At 52.2% G+C, this 16,077-nt stretch overlaps 1 protein-coding gene across 4 annotated transcripts in view; it reads right to left on the bottom strand.

Moving 5' to 3' along the window:
• ZDHHC14 (zinc finger DHHC-type palmitoyltransferase 14) overlaps positions 1-16,077 on the bottom strand; it is a 213,432-nt gene that overhangs the window by 106,883 nt on the left and 90,472 nt on the right. The window contains exon 2 of one of the 4 annotated variants that reach the window (XM_045843155.1): positions 11,850-11,908. The exons of the other annotated variants lie outside the window; for them this stretch is intronic. Within the exon in view, the coding sequence (XP_045699111.1) occupies positions 11,850-11,908 (59 nt within the window). The remainder of the gene's footprint in view (positions 1-11,849; positions 11,909-16,077) is intronic. 4 annotated transcript variants of the gene reach the window in all.

The following is a 16,077-nucleotide window of genomic DNA, read 5'->3' as shown; positions in this document are numbered from 1 at the left end:
GGGTTCGCGTAGCAGCCGACGAGACACACCGCTGTCCCTCCCTGCTAGGTCCCGTTAGGACTCTCCCGATGACACAGAGAGAAAAACGATGTCAAGAGCGACGGTGGCAGGAAAGTAGAGCTCCCCACAGGCCGAAGTCCGCGGGTTTTTGGTGAACAGACTGTGGACAGGGATGAGCTGGGAAAGGCGTTTCTGGATCACACGCCACGTAAAACTTAAAACAGAACGAAGCACATGGCCCTCCCAAAGGGCAGGAAAGGACTTAACCACAGAAGAAGAAATTCAAATGGCCGTCGACCCCACTAGCCATCAAATAAAGGCAAATTAAAGATAGCATTTGTAGACTCACGTTGACAAATGCCCCTAAGACTTCTCAGAGAAGGAATGGGGCGGGGGGGAGTGGGGGTAGGGTAGAGGGAGGAGCAAAGAATGGCTTCCCCCCCCCCCCGCCCCCCGCACTGGTGGGAGGGCGGGAATGAAGCCCTTGTAGAAGACGGTCTGGAAATACACACTGCATGTCTGACGGTTTAAGGTCTCTTGTCTTTTAAGCCTTTTTCTTGATGGAAAGAAGGTAAAGGGGTTGGGGGCGGGGAGGGGAAGGAAGTGGAAAGGAAGGAAAAAATAATTTACAGTAAGTAGGTTTCTAAGAATCATTAAAAATAGTTATTTTTAAATCACTTTTTAAATAATAAAACAAAAATTTTGGCAGCTTTTTGAGACCAGAAAAGAAATAATTTCCTTAAAGTCTACACCACCAGCAATGAGGCCACCGCATTTCCTTGTCTAAGCCAGCCTTTCCTGGGTTCACTGTGTCTCCGTGATCACAGGAGCAGGAAATGGGAGGAAACAAGGGGACCCATAAACATGATACCACCCCGGTCCCACCTAATGAAAGAGCTGGTGTGCAGACAGTGACGTTTGTCAAACCCTGCCTGTTCGTGAGCACGGATTCACCCGTTTCTCATTAACATCTGGCTTTAATTTGAGATCGTGTGGCGGGGTCTACACTCTCACTGTCTGATGGTGGACTTTCCCATCTGGTTGTGAAAGCCCCTTTGATCCGTTTGGCTTCTGACATCATGTTCATATTTATACAGGCAGGAGCTGACGCACTGAGTAAGCAGGTCCAGGGGCCTGGAACAAAGACAGCGTTTGACTTCCACCGAGTCCTGTGAGCGGGCATCGCCACAGGGGATGACACAGTCACCAAGCGACGTGTCAAAGGTCATCTAAGTTGTAAGTGAAAGGGCAAACCAACCCATGACCACCTCACGCCAGAGCTGGGTGTCTCTGTGCAGCCCGGCTTTGTGAAACGTTTGTTTAAGTGCGATTTGTTACCACGCGAGCAATTTTCAGGTGAACCAGGTGAATGCAGCCACCTCCAAAGCGTCTCCTTTATTGAATAGCCTTAGTGTTTCCACAGCAATGGAGGAATCTTAGTTGCTCCCTGTGTTCCTTGGGGCAGGAGAGTGGGGAGGTCTGATCAAGGCTGGAGAGAGGTGTGATCCTGGTGGGGGAGAGGTGTGTCCCCTGGGAGGGGGAGAGGTGTGTCCCTGGGAGGGGGAGAGGTGTGATCCTGGTGGGGGGAGAGGTGTGTCCCCTGGGAGGGGGAGAGGTGTGTCCCTGGGAGGGGGAGCGGTGTGTCCCTGGGAGGGGGAGCGGTGTGATCCTGGTGGGGGAGAGGTGTGTCCCCTGGGAGGGGGAGAGGTGTGTCCCTGGGAGGGGGAGAGGTGTGATTCTGGGAGGGGGAGAGGTGTGTCCCTGGGAGGGGGAGAGGTGTGATCCTGGTGGGGGAGAGGTGTGATTCTGGGAGGGGGAGAGGTGTGATTCTGGGAGGGGGAGAGGTGTGTCCCTGGGAGGGGGAGAGGTGTGTCCCTGGGAGGGGGGAGGTGTGTCCCTGGGTGGGGGACAGGTGTGTCCCTGGGAGGGGGAGAGGTGTGTCCCTGGGAAGGGACAGGTGTGTCCCTGGGTGGGGGACAGGTGTGATCCTGGTGGGGGAGAGGTGTGTCCCTGGGAGGGGGGAGGTGTGTCCCTGGGAGGGGGACAGGTGTGTCCCTGGGAGGGGGACAGGTGTTTCCCTGGGAGGGGGACAGGTGTTTCCCTGGGAGGGGGAGAGGTGTGTCCCTGGGTGGGGGACAGGTGTGTCCCTGGGAGGGGGAGAGGTGTGTCCCTGGGAGGGGGAGAGGTGTGTCCCTGGGAGGGGGACAGGTGTGTCCCTGGGTGGGGGACAGGTGTGATCCTGGTGGGGGAGAGGTGTGTCCCTGGGAGGGGGAGCGGTGTGGAGGTAGAAGCACCTCCCTTCCTGAGCCCCACCCCTCGGGAAACAGGGCACCTCTCCTCACACCTAAGAAGCCTCCTGCTCTCAAGCTGAGGTCCAGAGTGGAAACCACAGGAGCCCTCCACTCCAGGCTGCTCTCCAGGATTTTCTGAGCCCACACTCCGTGACTGGCACTGTGCCGGGTTACTGTGACATCACACTCTCAGATACAGTGCCTGACTCCAGACCATAAGACACAACCCAGGAGACCTGACTCACTGTGTGGGCTCTTGACCGACCTCCCTGGGCCCCCGCTTCTTCATCTGTAAGTGCAGGTGGACGGCTCCCCCCCACGGGCTCTTGAGCTCGAACATTCTGTAGCTTTAACCATGCACCGGCTCGTGCATTTTTGTCTCTCCCTCCTCCGGCCCCTTCCTTACACACCGGTGAACAGAGTGCAGGGACATCTGATGTGGGTTTGAGTTTACGTGAATTTGCAATAGTAGGATTATAAACATGTTAATAGAGCTTCATTTTATGTGCAAAAAAATCCATATCCTTCTAAATTAAAGAAATCATCAAAAACCACATCATTTTGAAGTTGGCAGGGAGTGAATCGTCAGTGACGTCACACTATCGCCCCGCCCCTTCTCAGCACTAGTAGTCGGTGCTCTGTCCGCAGGTGAACAGTGAAGCCAGCCACCTCTGCACCAGCGCCCCACTGCCAGCACTTCTGCCCCATGTAGCAGAACATATGTGAGCGATTTGGTGACTAACGTGTTGTGATTTAAGTATTTACTGCTGTTATAGTTTAAAATCTTTAAAAAAACATTCTATACAAATGTTTGCATGTTCATTAAGAGCTAGGGTTGGTATTGGAAGACATAAGACAGTGAATAACTTTGGAAAGAAAGTTAGACATTATAGAACACTATTGTTGAGTGTAAATATTGTGCATTTTAAACATTTTGCTCAAAGCAAGCAAAAGAAACGTCTGTAGATTCATGCTTTTAAACACATCTCCCTTGGTATAAACTTATTCCTATGAAAAATGAATTTGTCTCAAATTACATGAGTTTTAAATCACATGAAATCTTCAGGAACTCCTCTCTTGCATAACCTATGACTACCACATCATGTCTCATTAAGTATGTTCCAGCAGGACTTATATGCCCTGACAGCTGGGGAAGAGAGACCTAGAAAGAGAGAGCCAAAGCGCAGTACGGGCAGGAACTGGGGGAAATACAGCAGCTGAGCCTCCTGGCTGGCTCCCCACCCAGTGAGAATGGGGAGGAGCCTATGTCAAGGGCTACCACCCCACACCAGAGCAGGGCTAGGCCAGCACCAGGGACACTCATCTGCCTCAAGTGCTAGAGACATCACACACTGGACTCAGCTGGACTCAGCGTTGAAGATCTGGAAGCAACCTTGGAACTCACTCCTTGTCCTACAAAGGCCCTCCCCTTCCCTTCGACTTGGCTGGCGTGCCACCCCCTCCAGTCTCTCCTGAGCGACCCTGCCAGCTCATTAGTGCCACGCACGCGTCCTGGGCGTCCACTCACTTTCCCCACTGCAGGCTAATTGCTGATTTTCCTATTTCTCTTTCTGATCAGGACTTCATGAGGTCCTTGGGGGCAGGGGCTGGTTTGTTAGCTTTTTACCCGCTCAAAGCGACGAGCTCCAATGGGCAGTCTGTCGACGTGTCTGATGTCACAAGCCAGTGGAACCCTTTCGTTTCACAGAGGAACAGCTGGGAGGGACTTCCCCGGAACCACACAGCTCCTGGGCCCGAGCAAGAGGAGAGTTCCAGCCTCCTGGCTCCTAGGCCCTCACCTCCAGGATCCTTGTAAAGACAACCAGTGTTTGTCTCTACAACAGTCGAGCCAGTGCCTTTAGGAAACGATCACAACTGGGCCCTCCCCTCCCCCGGAGCTCACCTCTCTGCACCGGTAGGGAGAGTTGCTCTGGGCTCCCTTAGCGAGCATCGGAAGAGAAGGGCTCAGGCAAGAAACGCACCTTTTTTCCTCGCAATGCCCTGCCTACCTCGGCGTTTCTTCAAATCAGATATCATTCCCTACGACTGCGTCAAAGCAAAAATAAATAAATAAAAGAATAAGGATAAACATCAAGCTCTGCCTCTGCTTCTAGTCTGAAGTAAAGACATTATCACAGCTGTAATGTCGGACCTGGAAAAATATGACATAAAAAAGTAGAACTGAAAAACCTGAGTTGCTACTGTGCAGAGTTTGCCCTCCCTATTTTGGGGAAAAGTAAATGAAAGCGGCCCTTTAAGACAACCCTACCCCCACATGTCCCTGAGCCCGCTGACGTCCCAGCTCAGGAGCGCAGGGCACCAGTTTGGGCGTACCTGACACATGCTGTCCAGGTGCACCGCACGGCCGGCTGCCCTGCTGGTGCCTCAGGGGAGACGCCTGGCTCTTTGGGACGTGCCTTCCTCCCTTTGGGGGCAACTGTTCATGAGGAAGGGTCAGCGAGGAGTGCCCAGGGCAGCAAGGGTCTCCATGACAAGACTGCAGCCGTCACCTGGCCCTGAAGTTCAGGGCAGTGCTGCGGCAGACGCCAGGGACACCGGTTCCCAGGGGCGACCCCGGACAAACAACCCCTTTACTCTCCCCTCAGAACTTGCAGTGCTCACTCTCGCTGCCTCGCTAGAGCCTCCCCAGAGGAAAAGGAAAGAAACCCTGCCGCCAGCCCTCTCCCCCGGGCACCTCTGTGTTGTGGTTTCCATGTACTACACACAGGACAGGTCCAACGGGAACAGGTACACACGGGACAGGTCCAACGGGAACAGGTACACAGGGGACAGGTACAATGGGAACAGGTTCCTTTGGGAAGATAACAATTGCACCTGGTGTGGTTTAGATATTTATTAACTCACTGCATCTCATTGAGTCTGGCGACAGCACACCCCCCAGGAAGGCCACTGAGGGTCCCCTTTACAAGGTCTGCGATTCTCTTGCTTGGTTGCACCCCAAACTTGACCTTTTCCTCCTTGACTTGTCCTTCCTTTCACACTCATTGTAGCATCATGGGACACCAAGATGGTAAACAGAACTAAGCAACCTCGTTGTTTGTTTTTCATTGCAGCCCAAGACTTCAGGCTCCGTTCCCTCATCAGAACACTCATTCAACTAATGTTTACGGATTATTAGTGACTGGCAGGAGATCAGCCAGGTCCACTGAGGGTGGCAGGGGGCGGCAGAAAGAGCACTGACTGGGCACTCAGGGTCCTCACCTGCCCATGCCAGGGACAATGTAGTGCTCCCAGAACTCCGAGACACAAGTACCTGAGGAGAGCAAACTTAGATCAAAATACAGTGGATTCACCCTGATGACGTACACAAGATGCTCAGAACAACACTATTCGTAACAGCCCCAAACCGAAGAGCCCTCCAATGTTCACCAACAGCAGAAGGTACTAGCAAGTGATCCATTATTCTAACGGCACGGTTCACAGCGAGGATGCCAGTGCACCGTGCGCTGCACCAACAGCACAGGCGTATCTCACAGACAGGGCGCCGGGCAGGAAGAGCACACTGCCGCGATTGCGGTCTCTGCGGTCTCTCCCCTGCCGGGGGCGCATCATGGAACTGCGCACCTGAAACCTACGCGATGTTATTGACCAGTGTCATCCCAGTAAATTCAATACAAATCTTTACTTTAAAAAAACCTACTATAAATTAGAGAAAAAAAAAAGAGTACTACTATAAATTTTTTTAAAATGTGAGTTTCATTTATATAAAGCTCAAAAACAGGCAAAAATAAACCCATAATGTTAGGGGACAGAAGAGCAGGTCCTCCTGAGGGACAGGTGGTGTACACAGGGACACGGCGGGATTGTGGGGTGCTGAGAGCGCTCCAGTTCCTGCTCTGGGTACGGGCTCTGTGACTCCAATAGCTTCGTGACAATGTATTGAGCTGTACTCATAATTTGTACACTTTTCTGTATGTATGTTATATATGAATATATATTTACTTAAAATATAAATATGTGTGTGGGTGTGTAGATACAAGGTCTGTCTACAAGGTATCCAGCCACGCACTATGAAAAACAGAGACATCTGTTGAAGAAAATACAAGAGACAAGAAACACTGTACACAGGACAATGACACCTCAGTCCCCTTCAAAGTAGGCACCTTGGGACCTCACACAGTTCTCCTAATTGCCATTAGCTGCCCTGTTGTATTTTCCTGAATCTCATCAATGGTCTGAAATCTTCTTTTTCAAAGGTGATTTTAGTTTTGGGAAAAGCCAGACGTTACAGGGTACCAAATCTGGGCTGTGGGGGGGGGGGCTGAGTCACCTGGGTGATTTGATGTGTTTTGCAAAAAAACTCTGCACGAGATGTGATGCATAAGCAGGTGCGTGGTCGTGATGAAGCTGCCAGTCACCAGATGCCCAAGGCTGCGGCCTTCTGAATCATCTGAATAGTCTCCGCAGAGGAATGTTCAAGCTTTATGCAAAATTTGATGCAGATTCATTGTTCTACTCATTCAATCATTTTGAATGCCATGGCCACACAGTGCACAGGCTCACTCAATGGCGCCTACCGCCCCCATGCACTAGTACAGAGAAGTCGTCATTATTCATGCATTCTAGTCCACTCTCCTTGGCTGCCAGGTGACATCGATGTCGCACAAACCATTCTTGTTAATATTAACAATGGCTGGACCTTTTCTGGACAGACCATTCACACAAATAAATGCCTGCTATTAGAGACAGCAGGGAGCAAGTCCCACACCGGGGACTCTGTCCGATCCAACTCTTGGTGAGATATGAATATTAAACAACAATAACGATCTCACGGGAGGATTTTTGCTCTACGGATCCATAAAGCGGATCCCTTCGTTCCTATGGGAAGCCCAAAACCCCAGCAGCCATGTGGTAGGGCAGGGTGGGGGGCACCTGTGTCTGCTCTTTGTACAGCCGAGTGTGTCTGAGCACAGGGGAAGGTGACCACAGGCGGGCGTGGAAAGAGAGGGAAGTCCATGGGCGTGGAAAGGGAGGGAAATTCCGTCGTGTGCCCGAGTTCCGAACGTGAACGTGGAAACCCCTACCGAGGAGACGAGGGTCCCACCTGTAGAAGGGCAGTGACCCCACACGGTGCTCGAGGGAGAGGGCAGCGGTGGGGAGCCCGCTGGCTTGCTTGTCCTGAAAGGGGTCTGGGAGCCCGGACCCCACTGGTACCTGCTTGCCTTCACTACATCACATCCCAGCTGGGGTTTTTCTTCCTTTTAATCTCTGCATCTGCATTTGTCACACTTCCTCATGAAAACTCAACACAGTTTGTTTCTACAGACAGAGCCAGTTCTGGTGAAGCAAACCCACTCAGGACTCCTCGTGTGAGTGACCAGCCACTGTCCAGAGAGAGGTGACTGCTGAGACATCCAGCGCACAGCGGGAAGAGTAGGGCTGCACACAGGGGCCGGAGACCACCGACAGGAGAGAGACCCTGGCGTGCCCCTCTCCTCTGAGCCGCGACTTGATCATCCATAAGATGAGGGGCTGCAAATCGGTGTTTCCTTCCAGATCCACGGTGGGTGGATAAGGCATCTTGTCCTCAAATCAGAAAACGCCTGGATCCTGACCCCCAGTTCTACCACTAGCTGTGTAACTAGGGTAAACTGTCTACCTTCTCTCCGCCTCAGTTTCTTAACTCATACGACAAAGGCAATAACAGTCCCATAACAATAATCAGATACAATGACACCATGGATATAATATACAAGTGCTTAATACAACAACAACAACAATAATAATGAATGGGTGGGTAGCTGTGTCTATGGCATTTAGTGAGGTCCTCGGTCCAGTGCAAAAAATAAACAGCAAGAGAAAAAGAGGGCTGTGGGTCTGAGTTCCTGTTGACAGAGCCCCCGCCCGACGGGACACACTGCCACCAGGAGCCACCGTGCCTTAGGTAACGGGGTGAACCGCTCAGAAGGGGCTGAACGACCATCCGCTTGGACCCTGAGTCCTGAAATGACCAGCCCTGGCTTTCCCAGCAAGTCTTAGAGCCGCCGCCGCATCCACAGTTGGGAAACGCCTTTTCCCCAGAGACAGCTCCCGCGATTTCAGGGCACATTGACGGAAGCTAATGACGCTGAGAGAAGGGGCATGGTGCTGAACAGTCAATTCCGTTCTCATCTCGTGGAGAGCAGCAGGCAGCTATTAGGAGCAATCTGTGCTTAACGGCAAGAAGAAGCCGGGCCACCTCTCCTGGTGTCCCCAGCGGAGGTCCTCTCCAGAAGACCAGCGTCGACTGGACCTTTATTTAGAAGTGGACACAGCACTTAATGGAGCCCTGTGTAAACTATTTGGAAAACTGATGTAACCGTTACAAACAGGCCTTGTTCAATGTTCCCAAACACTAGGGTTTTGTTTCTTTTCTGGGTCCTTTTGAATTTTTTGTCACTGATAATGACAGGCTAGTTGTACACAAAGGCAGAAACACAGGCTCTTCCCGAGGTTAGCAAAATATTGAACTGGAACATGTGAGATAACTAATCCCTCAGTGCGGATAATAAGAATGCTTTGAGGATGTTTAGTACAGTCAAATCTGAAATTCTAACGCATGCACAAATTAGAAAATACAGACACTGAAAGACAGATATTTTGATCTGTTCCAACAAATCCACCCACTTCTAAAAAAGCAATTAATTTATTATCACTCTCTTTCCCCAAAGAAGCCCATGGCTGGGGTGTGTGTGTGTGTGTGTGGGTGTGGGTGGTGTGTATTATGAGCCACAAACTGTTCTACATAACACAGCAGTGCTGTGCCATCTTTGCAAGATGGATGGTGAAAGCCCTAAGGGGGGAAGTGGACAAATGGAGAGCAGAGCTGCTGATGTTCCGGAAAGGCAAGCAGCCGTGAGCTAAGGACACGGCTCCTGGGTGGGCGAGTCAGCCTGGCAAGGAGCCCACCCAAGACGCCGGGCCGCCAGGGGCGTTGAGCCTGCATTATGGCGGCTGTGGTGAGATCCTGGCTCCTCGATTCCTCGCTCTGTGACTTTGGCAAGTTACCTAACCTCCCTCTGCTCGAGGTTCCTGAACTCTAAGATGAGAATAATCATCGGCCTACTACAGGACGAAACTGTATCATTATATGCGTATGATGTAATATATATAATGCCCTTAAGATAGTGCCTGTCACTATCTTAAGGTAGGTTATTATTTACCACCCTTTGAAACATGCTAGTTCATTGCTTCGCTCTCCAGACTGTGTTGTCTCTGTGTCTGTTTCTAGCAAACCAAGAGCAGTCGGAGGCGCCAGGGACCCCTTCTCTGCCAGCTCTCATGTGCACCATCGACAGCAAAAGCATTATTAAAATGTCGTTGCCCGTGACTTTGTGCTGGGTGCTGCACACACAGACGTCCTCTAGAGATTCACGGCACAGACGGACACGACAATGACACTGCACACACGTGTAAACAAACAAGGGAATGAAACACGCTGGGCGCTTCTGATGTTGGCCAGCGGACACACCGTCAGATGAAGGGCTCTTCCCACGCACGCTCCACGCACCCCACGGCCCCCTCCACGCCTCCACCCCCTCCGAGCAGGACGACCGCCCGTTCCCAGGCGGCGACCCCAGGAAGCAGATACAAGGACACAGAAGCACCAGGCACAGGGCAACTCCACTCCCTGACCCCCGCCTCCAAGTGCCGTCGGCCCCGCCGTCCAGGAGGATGTGAGGTAGCCACCCAGGCCTCCCTGCCCCCGCAGCACGGCTCTGGAACTGGCACCCCAAGGATCTGAGCCCTAGGAGTGGACTCGGGCAACACTGAGTCACAAGAGGCATGAGGCCTGGGTGCTGAGGTGGAGACCCGGGCAGGCAAGGGTGGCGCTGGGGATAGCTGCTTTCCATGACTGAATTTCTAAAACCACAGAGGTGAGTTTGAGGACAAAAATGTAACATTTATGTCATGTCTAATACTGAAAAGAATTTTAAAGGAAATGGCAAACACACGGGCGGGCGGGCAGCCACCGAGGTGTGGTAGCTGAAGCGTTGACAGACGCCGCTGGAGACTTGGGGCCCGGTGGCAGTGTCTGGCTCACAAATGGGCATGGCTGCCCGGCAGGACGCTGCATCGCATGGTGGATGGTGGACATGGCGCAGGCTGGTGTGCCCACTGCGGTCTGCACAGGCCCAGCCTCTGGCATCCCCCACCCCCATCCCCCCGAGCATGTGCACTTGCTTCTCCCAGGGACCACAAGAGCGACTGATGGCAGGAGCCCGCATCCGCAGATTTCGGGGGGCAGAGAAAGAAAATCAGAAACGTGACTACAGAAGAGTAGTCACAAAGTAGGAAGAGAATCCAAAGGGCTGGCAACAGAAAGCCAAGAGAAGAAAGTTCCGGAAGAGGGCTGCGGCCATAGTGTCATGTGCTAAGGTGTTATACAACATGGGACCTGCTGGGTCTCCCGGGGTGGGCGAGGAGAATGAAACAAAACCAACACCCCAGACACGTGCCTGTGTGTGGACTCGGGCCCGGCGCCAGCAGGACTGAGGACCCTGAGGAATGAGAACCTTCCAGGAGCAGGGAGGTCAGGGCACCGGCCAAGGCCGCATTCATCCCAAGGACACAGATTTAGGAAGCTTTGTGCAAACACAGCTTCCTACTGCCCGCTATCCAGAGGGATGCTCCCTTCAGCTGCAGACAGAAGCTCACACTGACATTTCCCTGGACCATCAGCGAGCATTTGAAGAAAGCTCGGTAAAACCAGTGGCCTTGTTCACACGCCGTCCGAGTTTGAAATCTAATGTGCTCTGGAAAGTTCTGGCTTGTCGTTGCTGAGTTCACTATCACGGGCGTGCTTCTTGGGGATGAACCTGGAACATAATTACTATAAGACAACTGAGAAATAACGTGTATCGGGAAGGACAGCACGAATGACAGCGTCAGCGAGGTTGTGCCGGTGGGTCACGTGAGTCTCCCGTGACTCCAGGACGGGGAGCAGGGCCGGTGGCTCTTCACCAACAGACGCCCCGAGTCGCAGAATGCTGCAGCTGAAAGAGACCTCCGAAATCTCACGTTCAACCCTTTCACCCTCCTAATGGGGACACTGAGAGGGGGACACAATCGCATCGCCCCATGCAGTCACTTGTGGTTAGGCAGTGACGTCAACGCCGGGCTCGGTCCAGGGTGCACATGGTGAGTGAGACACAGAAAGTCCCCAGAGGGGACTCACAGAGGGTGCGGATTCAGGTGGGCGCCCCCCCGCCCCAGCACCAGCACTGGGTTCAGCCTCGTGGTGAACCATGAAGAGACTCTCTTACAGGCGAAGCTGGCAAAACCCCGTAACCGCAGGAGCGACGGCAGTGTTTGCCCACCGAGCAGCAAGCCCTGGCAGGGGCTGGGGGGGGGCGGGGGGGGGGGTCTGACAGAAGTGGAAATCACCAAGCAGGTGTGCCATCTGCACGAAAGCACGTCCGCTGGGTTCCCGAGTCAGGCGGGCCCTGCTGTCGCGCTGAAGCTTCGTCTGCTCAGTGTTTCACCTCCTGGCTTCCCTCGCCACGCCCTCTGAGCCTGGAGTCCTCTTCCCGCGCAGTCCTCCTCCCGGTCACTTACCAAAAACATGCACCAGGCAGGCACCGACTGACCGCTCCAGAGACGAAACGCTCCCACTTCTGCACACAGAGGAAGGCTCCTGTAAGTCCTCTTCTAAATTTCTTTTTTTCTTACTTCTGATCCCTGCCTCCCTGAACATGATTTTGAAGAAACGGCAAAAAGTTTTCTAGTCTATATGTAGTATATACCCTATAAGTTGTATATACCATATACAGTATATACACTTCAGTTAAGTCAAAGGGTACCTACCGGTCGGTGCCCCTTCCGGTTTACGAGATAACGCCAGCTCCTTCCCCCGGAGTGGTGGCTGGACTGCACGCCCACTAGCAGTGCGTGAGAAGTTCTGGCCCCTGCACACGTCATCGCCAGCACTGCACGCTGTCAGTGTGATCACTTTTGCCAATCCAGTGGAAGGAAAATAGCACGTCACCCTGCTTTATGTTTCCTCGATTGCTCATGAGGCTGAGCACGTTTTCGTGACTTCCAACCGTCTATCACCTGGCCCCTAATAATTTTAGGTAATTCATCTCACATCACTCCATATTGAACCACTCACCAGCCCCAACTCCCGCTTAGGAGGATGGAAAATAAGACACATCGGGAAACACGGGAGGCTCTGAGTCTTCCTTCCTGTAATGCACGTCCCTCTGGACTCTGTCACTGTCTAACTGCACCCTCCCTGAGCAGCAGCCTGGGGCTGGGAGAGCTGAGCTCAGCTCACAAGGTGGGCATGCATGGTCTGAGGGAATCCCACCCCTCTTGCCCAGTAATTGGCTCAGGAATGCAGGCGTGAACCCCATTGGACTACTGGAGGCTTCTGGGAACACCCTCCCTCTCTCTCACACGCAGCAGTGGGAGGCCAGGGTCCATCTGACACCAGACGGGAAGCAGGAAGGCGGGGAGGGGGTCCTCACACAGCAGCCATCCTAGGCCTTCAAGGAGCCGTCAGAGAGCGAGGGTGTCCACGTGGCAGGCAGGGCCGGCAGAGGGAAACGCCTGCCTGGATCTCACCGCTCGGCTGCCAAGGGAACTGACCCTGGACCACGCTCCCCCCGGGGGCTGATTGATGGAAACCAAGCAACTTCCGCGTTGCCAAAGCCAACGTGAACCTGCCCTTCTGTTCCTTCAACCAAAAACATCCTGACACGAGTTATGTGGTTGCAAAACAAAAACGACAAAAGCGATGAGCCATAGACAGCGCTGCGGATGCCTGTAGAGAGCTCGCCAACAGCAAAACGTGGGTGTTTGTCTGGGAACCGGAGGTCCCCTTACTGTCACCACATTAGAGGGTGGGTGCGTGAGGAGAGATGGGGACCAGGCAGCAGGGGCGATACTCGGAAGCCTGGGATTGCTCAGCACACGCTTCATTACCGAAGGCAGGCTCTAACCGCCCCCTCCTCCCGCTCCTGTACTGGAACATTCAAGAGAGTCAGTAATTAAATTCTAATCGAGGTATGTCCTCAGTGAGCTGGCGGATGCCACCACAGTCGGGCTGCTGTTTTAGCTGCTGTCTCTCAGCACTCATGGGGAGCAGTGAGCTCACATTCAGTCGCAGAGTTCTTGCTCGCATCGAGTTGTCTCCTCAGTGTTCCATATAATTATTACCTTCTCGGTCTTCCCTGATGGGCTGGACGTGCTCTAAGGGCAAGTGCTATGCTGTCCTCTACTGGGTAGCCTCCTTTCCACCCATACGATCACTGGTCCTGCCGATAACTCCTGTGGACCCCTGAGAGGGCCAGCCGGGAGCCTCAGGTTCTTGGCTTGTTACAGAAACTACACGGCCAGACTGTCGAGTGCATCATAACAACACGTACTAAGTAGCTGACAAGTGGCAGCCATGATCATTAACGACCGATGTGGAGTCACGAGTAACGAGTGTCCAAGGTCCAACGTGCCCAGGTGTGCTCAAAGGCTGAGTTTGGGGTTTAGTATCCCTTCCAGCCCAGAACATCAAGTGCTATGTACTAAAGGGTCTGGGGACGAAGTAAAACGTTACTAAATGACGTTCGTATCAATAAAGGAGAATCTGAGCAACATTTATGTCAGCTGAAGAAGGATGATCTTATTATAAAATCAGATTCATCACCAAACTAACCACCGACACCCTGCTACGGGCGAAGCTACCGGCTCCCTGAACCAGTAAGAGGCCGAACCCGTAACCTTCACAGGGGGCTACTGCTGTCGGCACGTTCCAGAATAAATCCAGATCGACCCTGGAAATAGGGGAGCGCTCTGCACGCGAATCCACTCTTTAATAACCTCGTGTCTTCTCAGATACGAAACAAGAGCTGATACAGTTTTTTTTTAAAGACTTTATTTATTTATTTTTAGAGAGGGAAGGGAGGGGGAGAGAGAGAGAGAGAAACATCAATGTGTGGTTGCTGAGGGTCATGGCCTGCAACCCAGGCATGTACCCTGACTGGGAATTGAACCTGCGACACTTTGGTTCGCAGCCCGAGCTCAGTCCACTGAGCTACGCCAGCCAGGGCTCAAGAGCTGACACAGTTTTAATATCACCGTTTATATTTCAGTACTACGAAATACATATAATCATAGACTATCCATGTCATCTTAAAGATCAAGAAATTATCCAAAGACACAGCTAATTTGCAGTAGAACAGATTCCTGGGATAATTATTCCTGAAAAAGTACTAGAAATAGTGGACCCCACCAAAAAAATCAGGTTATTTCAATTTTGCTCATTTTTCCCCCCACAAAAGTATCCTAAAGCATAGTTGTCTTAGAGAATTTAGAAGCCATAAAGTACATGGAATTCTTTTTTGCAGGGGAAAAAAATCTGATAAGCAGCGTTGGAGGAAGGAAAGAAAAACAGCAGAACAAAAGGAAAGAAAACAGGAAATCCAAAACGAGTCCACCCAACTCTGAGCATTGTTTCTACAAGAAAATTATTTAACATTTCAACTGCCAGAACGGAGGAAAGGAAAACCTGAATCTCCATGATGTGCCTCCTTTTCACCGCAGACTGGCCTGATTACGTCTGGGGCTCCCACCCGGCAGAGGCAACTGTACATTAAACCCGGTCTCTCCAATACACAAAATAACGACCTGCGTAATGAGCCCATGATAATGGGTCTCTTCTTGCTGGAAATTGCCATTTACTTTGTTTTTCTAAGGAACATCTGCTGTGGTTTTGAAAGGTTGCTAAGGAAAGCTTTTTTGTTTTCTGTTTTTTTCCCCCCAAAGGTGATACAAAGCCAGCAACATCTTTACTCCATTCTTTACCGAAAACATATCACATGTAAAATTTTAATTTTTATTTCAAATTATGAACACCCCTTGAGGCTTTGTTCATTCTTGATCTTCATGACAGGACCATAGAATCAAGGGCCCTGGGTCATTGTCACCCTGGGGCATTGTGGGTAGAGGGGCGGGGGGGGCGGAGCAGGGCTGTCCCCCTGACAACCACACCTCCAATCCCTCCACCAGCAGCTCACGTCAACCACCAACATGCTCCTCGTTCCAGCCACTTCTGACGTCCTCCATCCCTGGCCCCAGTCAAGGTCACTCTAGTCTCTCATCGGGAATCTTGCAGCAGTTTCTGCATTTCCCCCGTTTCCTCTCGTGCTCCCCAACCCTCCACTCTCCACCCAACAGCTCGAGCCATTTTCAAAAATGACTTCCCCTCGTACTTAGAACAGAGTCTAGCGCCCCGGCCGTTGTCTGGAAGGCCGACCGGACCTGGCTCCCGGCTGTTCTCTCTGGCTTCAAGTCCACTACCGCCGCCGTGGCCAGTGCACTCCCGCCACGCCGACCTTGCCATCATGCTGCAAATGTGCTGGTGCGATCCCACGGGGGGGGAGGGTCTTTGCACTGGCTGGCCCCGCCCCCTGGAGTGCCCTGCCCCCTGGTACTTGGGAGTCTCAGTCTCTCACTTCTTTCTGTTCATATTTCTGCTCAGTGTCCCCTCTTGAAAGACGCCTTCCCTGACAAGTCCGCCTGAAACAGCCTCTTCTCCCCAAGTCATGGTCTATTATAGCCTTACCCCCTTCAATTTCCCTTTAACAGTCATCATTGTCGTGTGACATTCCATTATGCGATTCTTTGCGGCTTGGATGATTGCCTGCTACCCCTACTAGAATGCAAGGATGTTGCGCAGTTCCTTGCTAGAACACTGTCCTAGAACACTGCCCAGTCCTCACCGAATATTCGTTGACTATTAAACGAATGACTCTCTTCAGACCTAAGAGTTACAACATTCAAACAAACT

This window comes from Phyllostomus hastatus, unplaced genomic scaffold (assembly GCF_019186645.2).
Source record: "Phyllostomus hastatus isolate PE091 unplaced genomic scaffold, TTU_PhHast_1.1 phas_contig_40, whole genome shotgun sequence".
In the NCBI taxonomy this organism is placed as follows: domain Eukaryota; kingdom Metazoa; phylum Chordata; class Mammalia; order Chiroptera; family Phyllostomidae; genus Phyllostomus; species Phyllostomus hastatus.
Note: the sequence above shows the minus strand (reverse complement) of the source record. Positions and strands in the feature narration are given on the sequence as shown.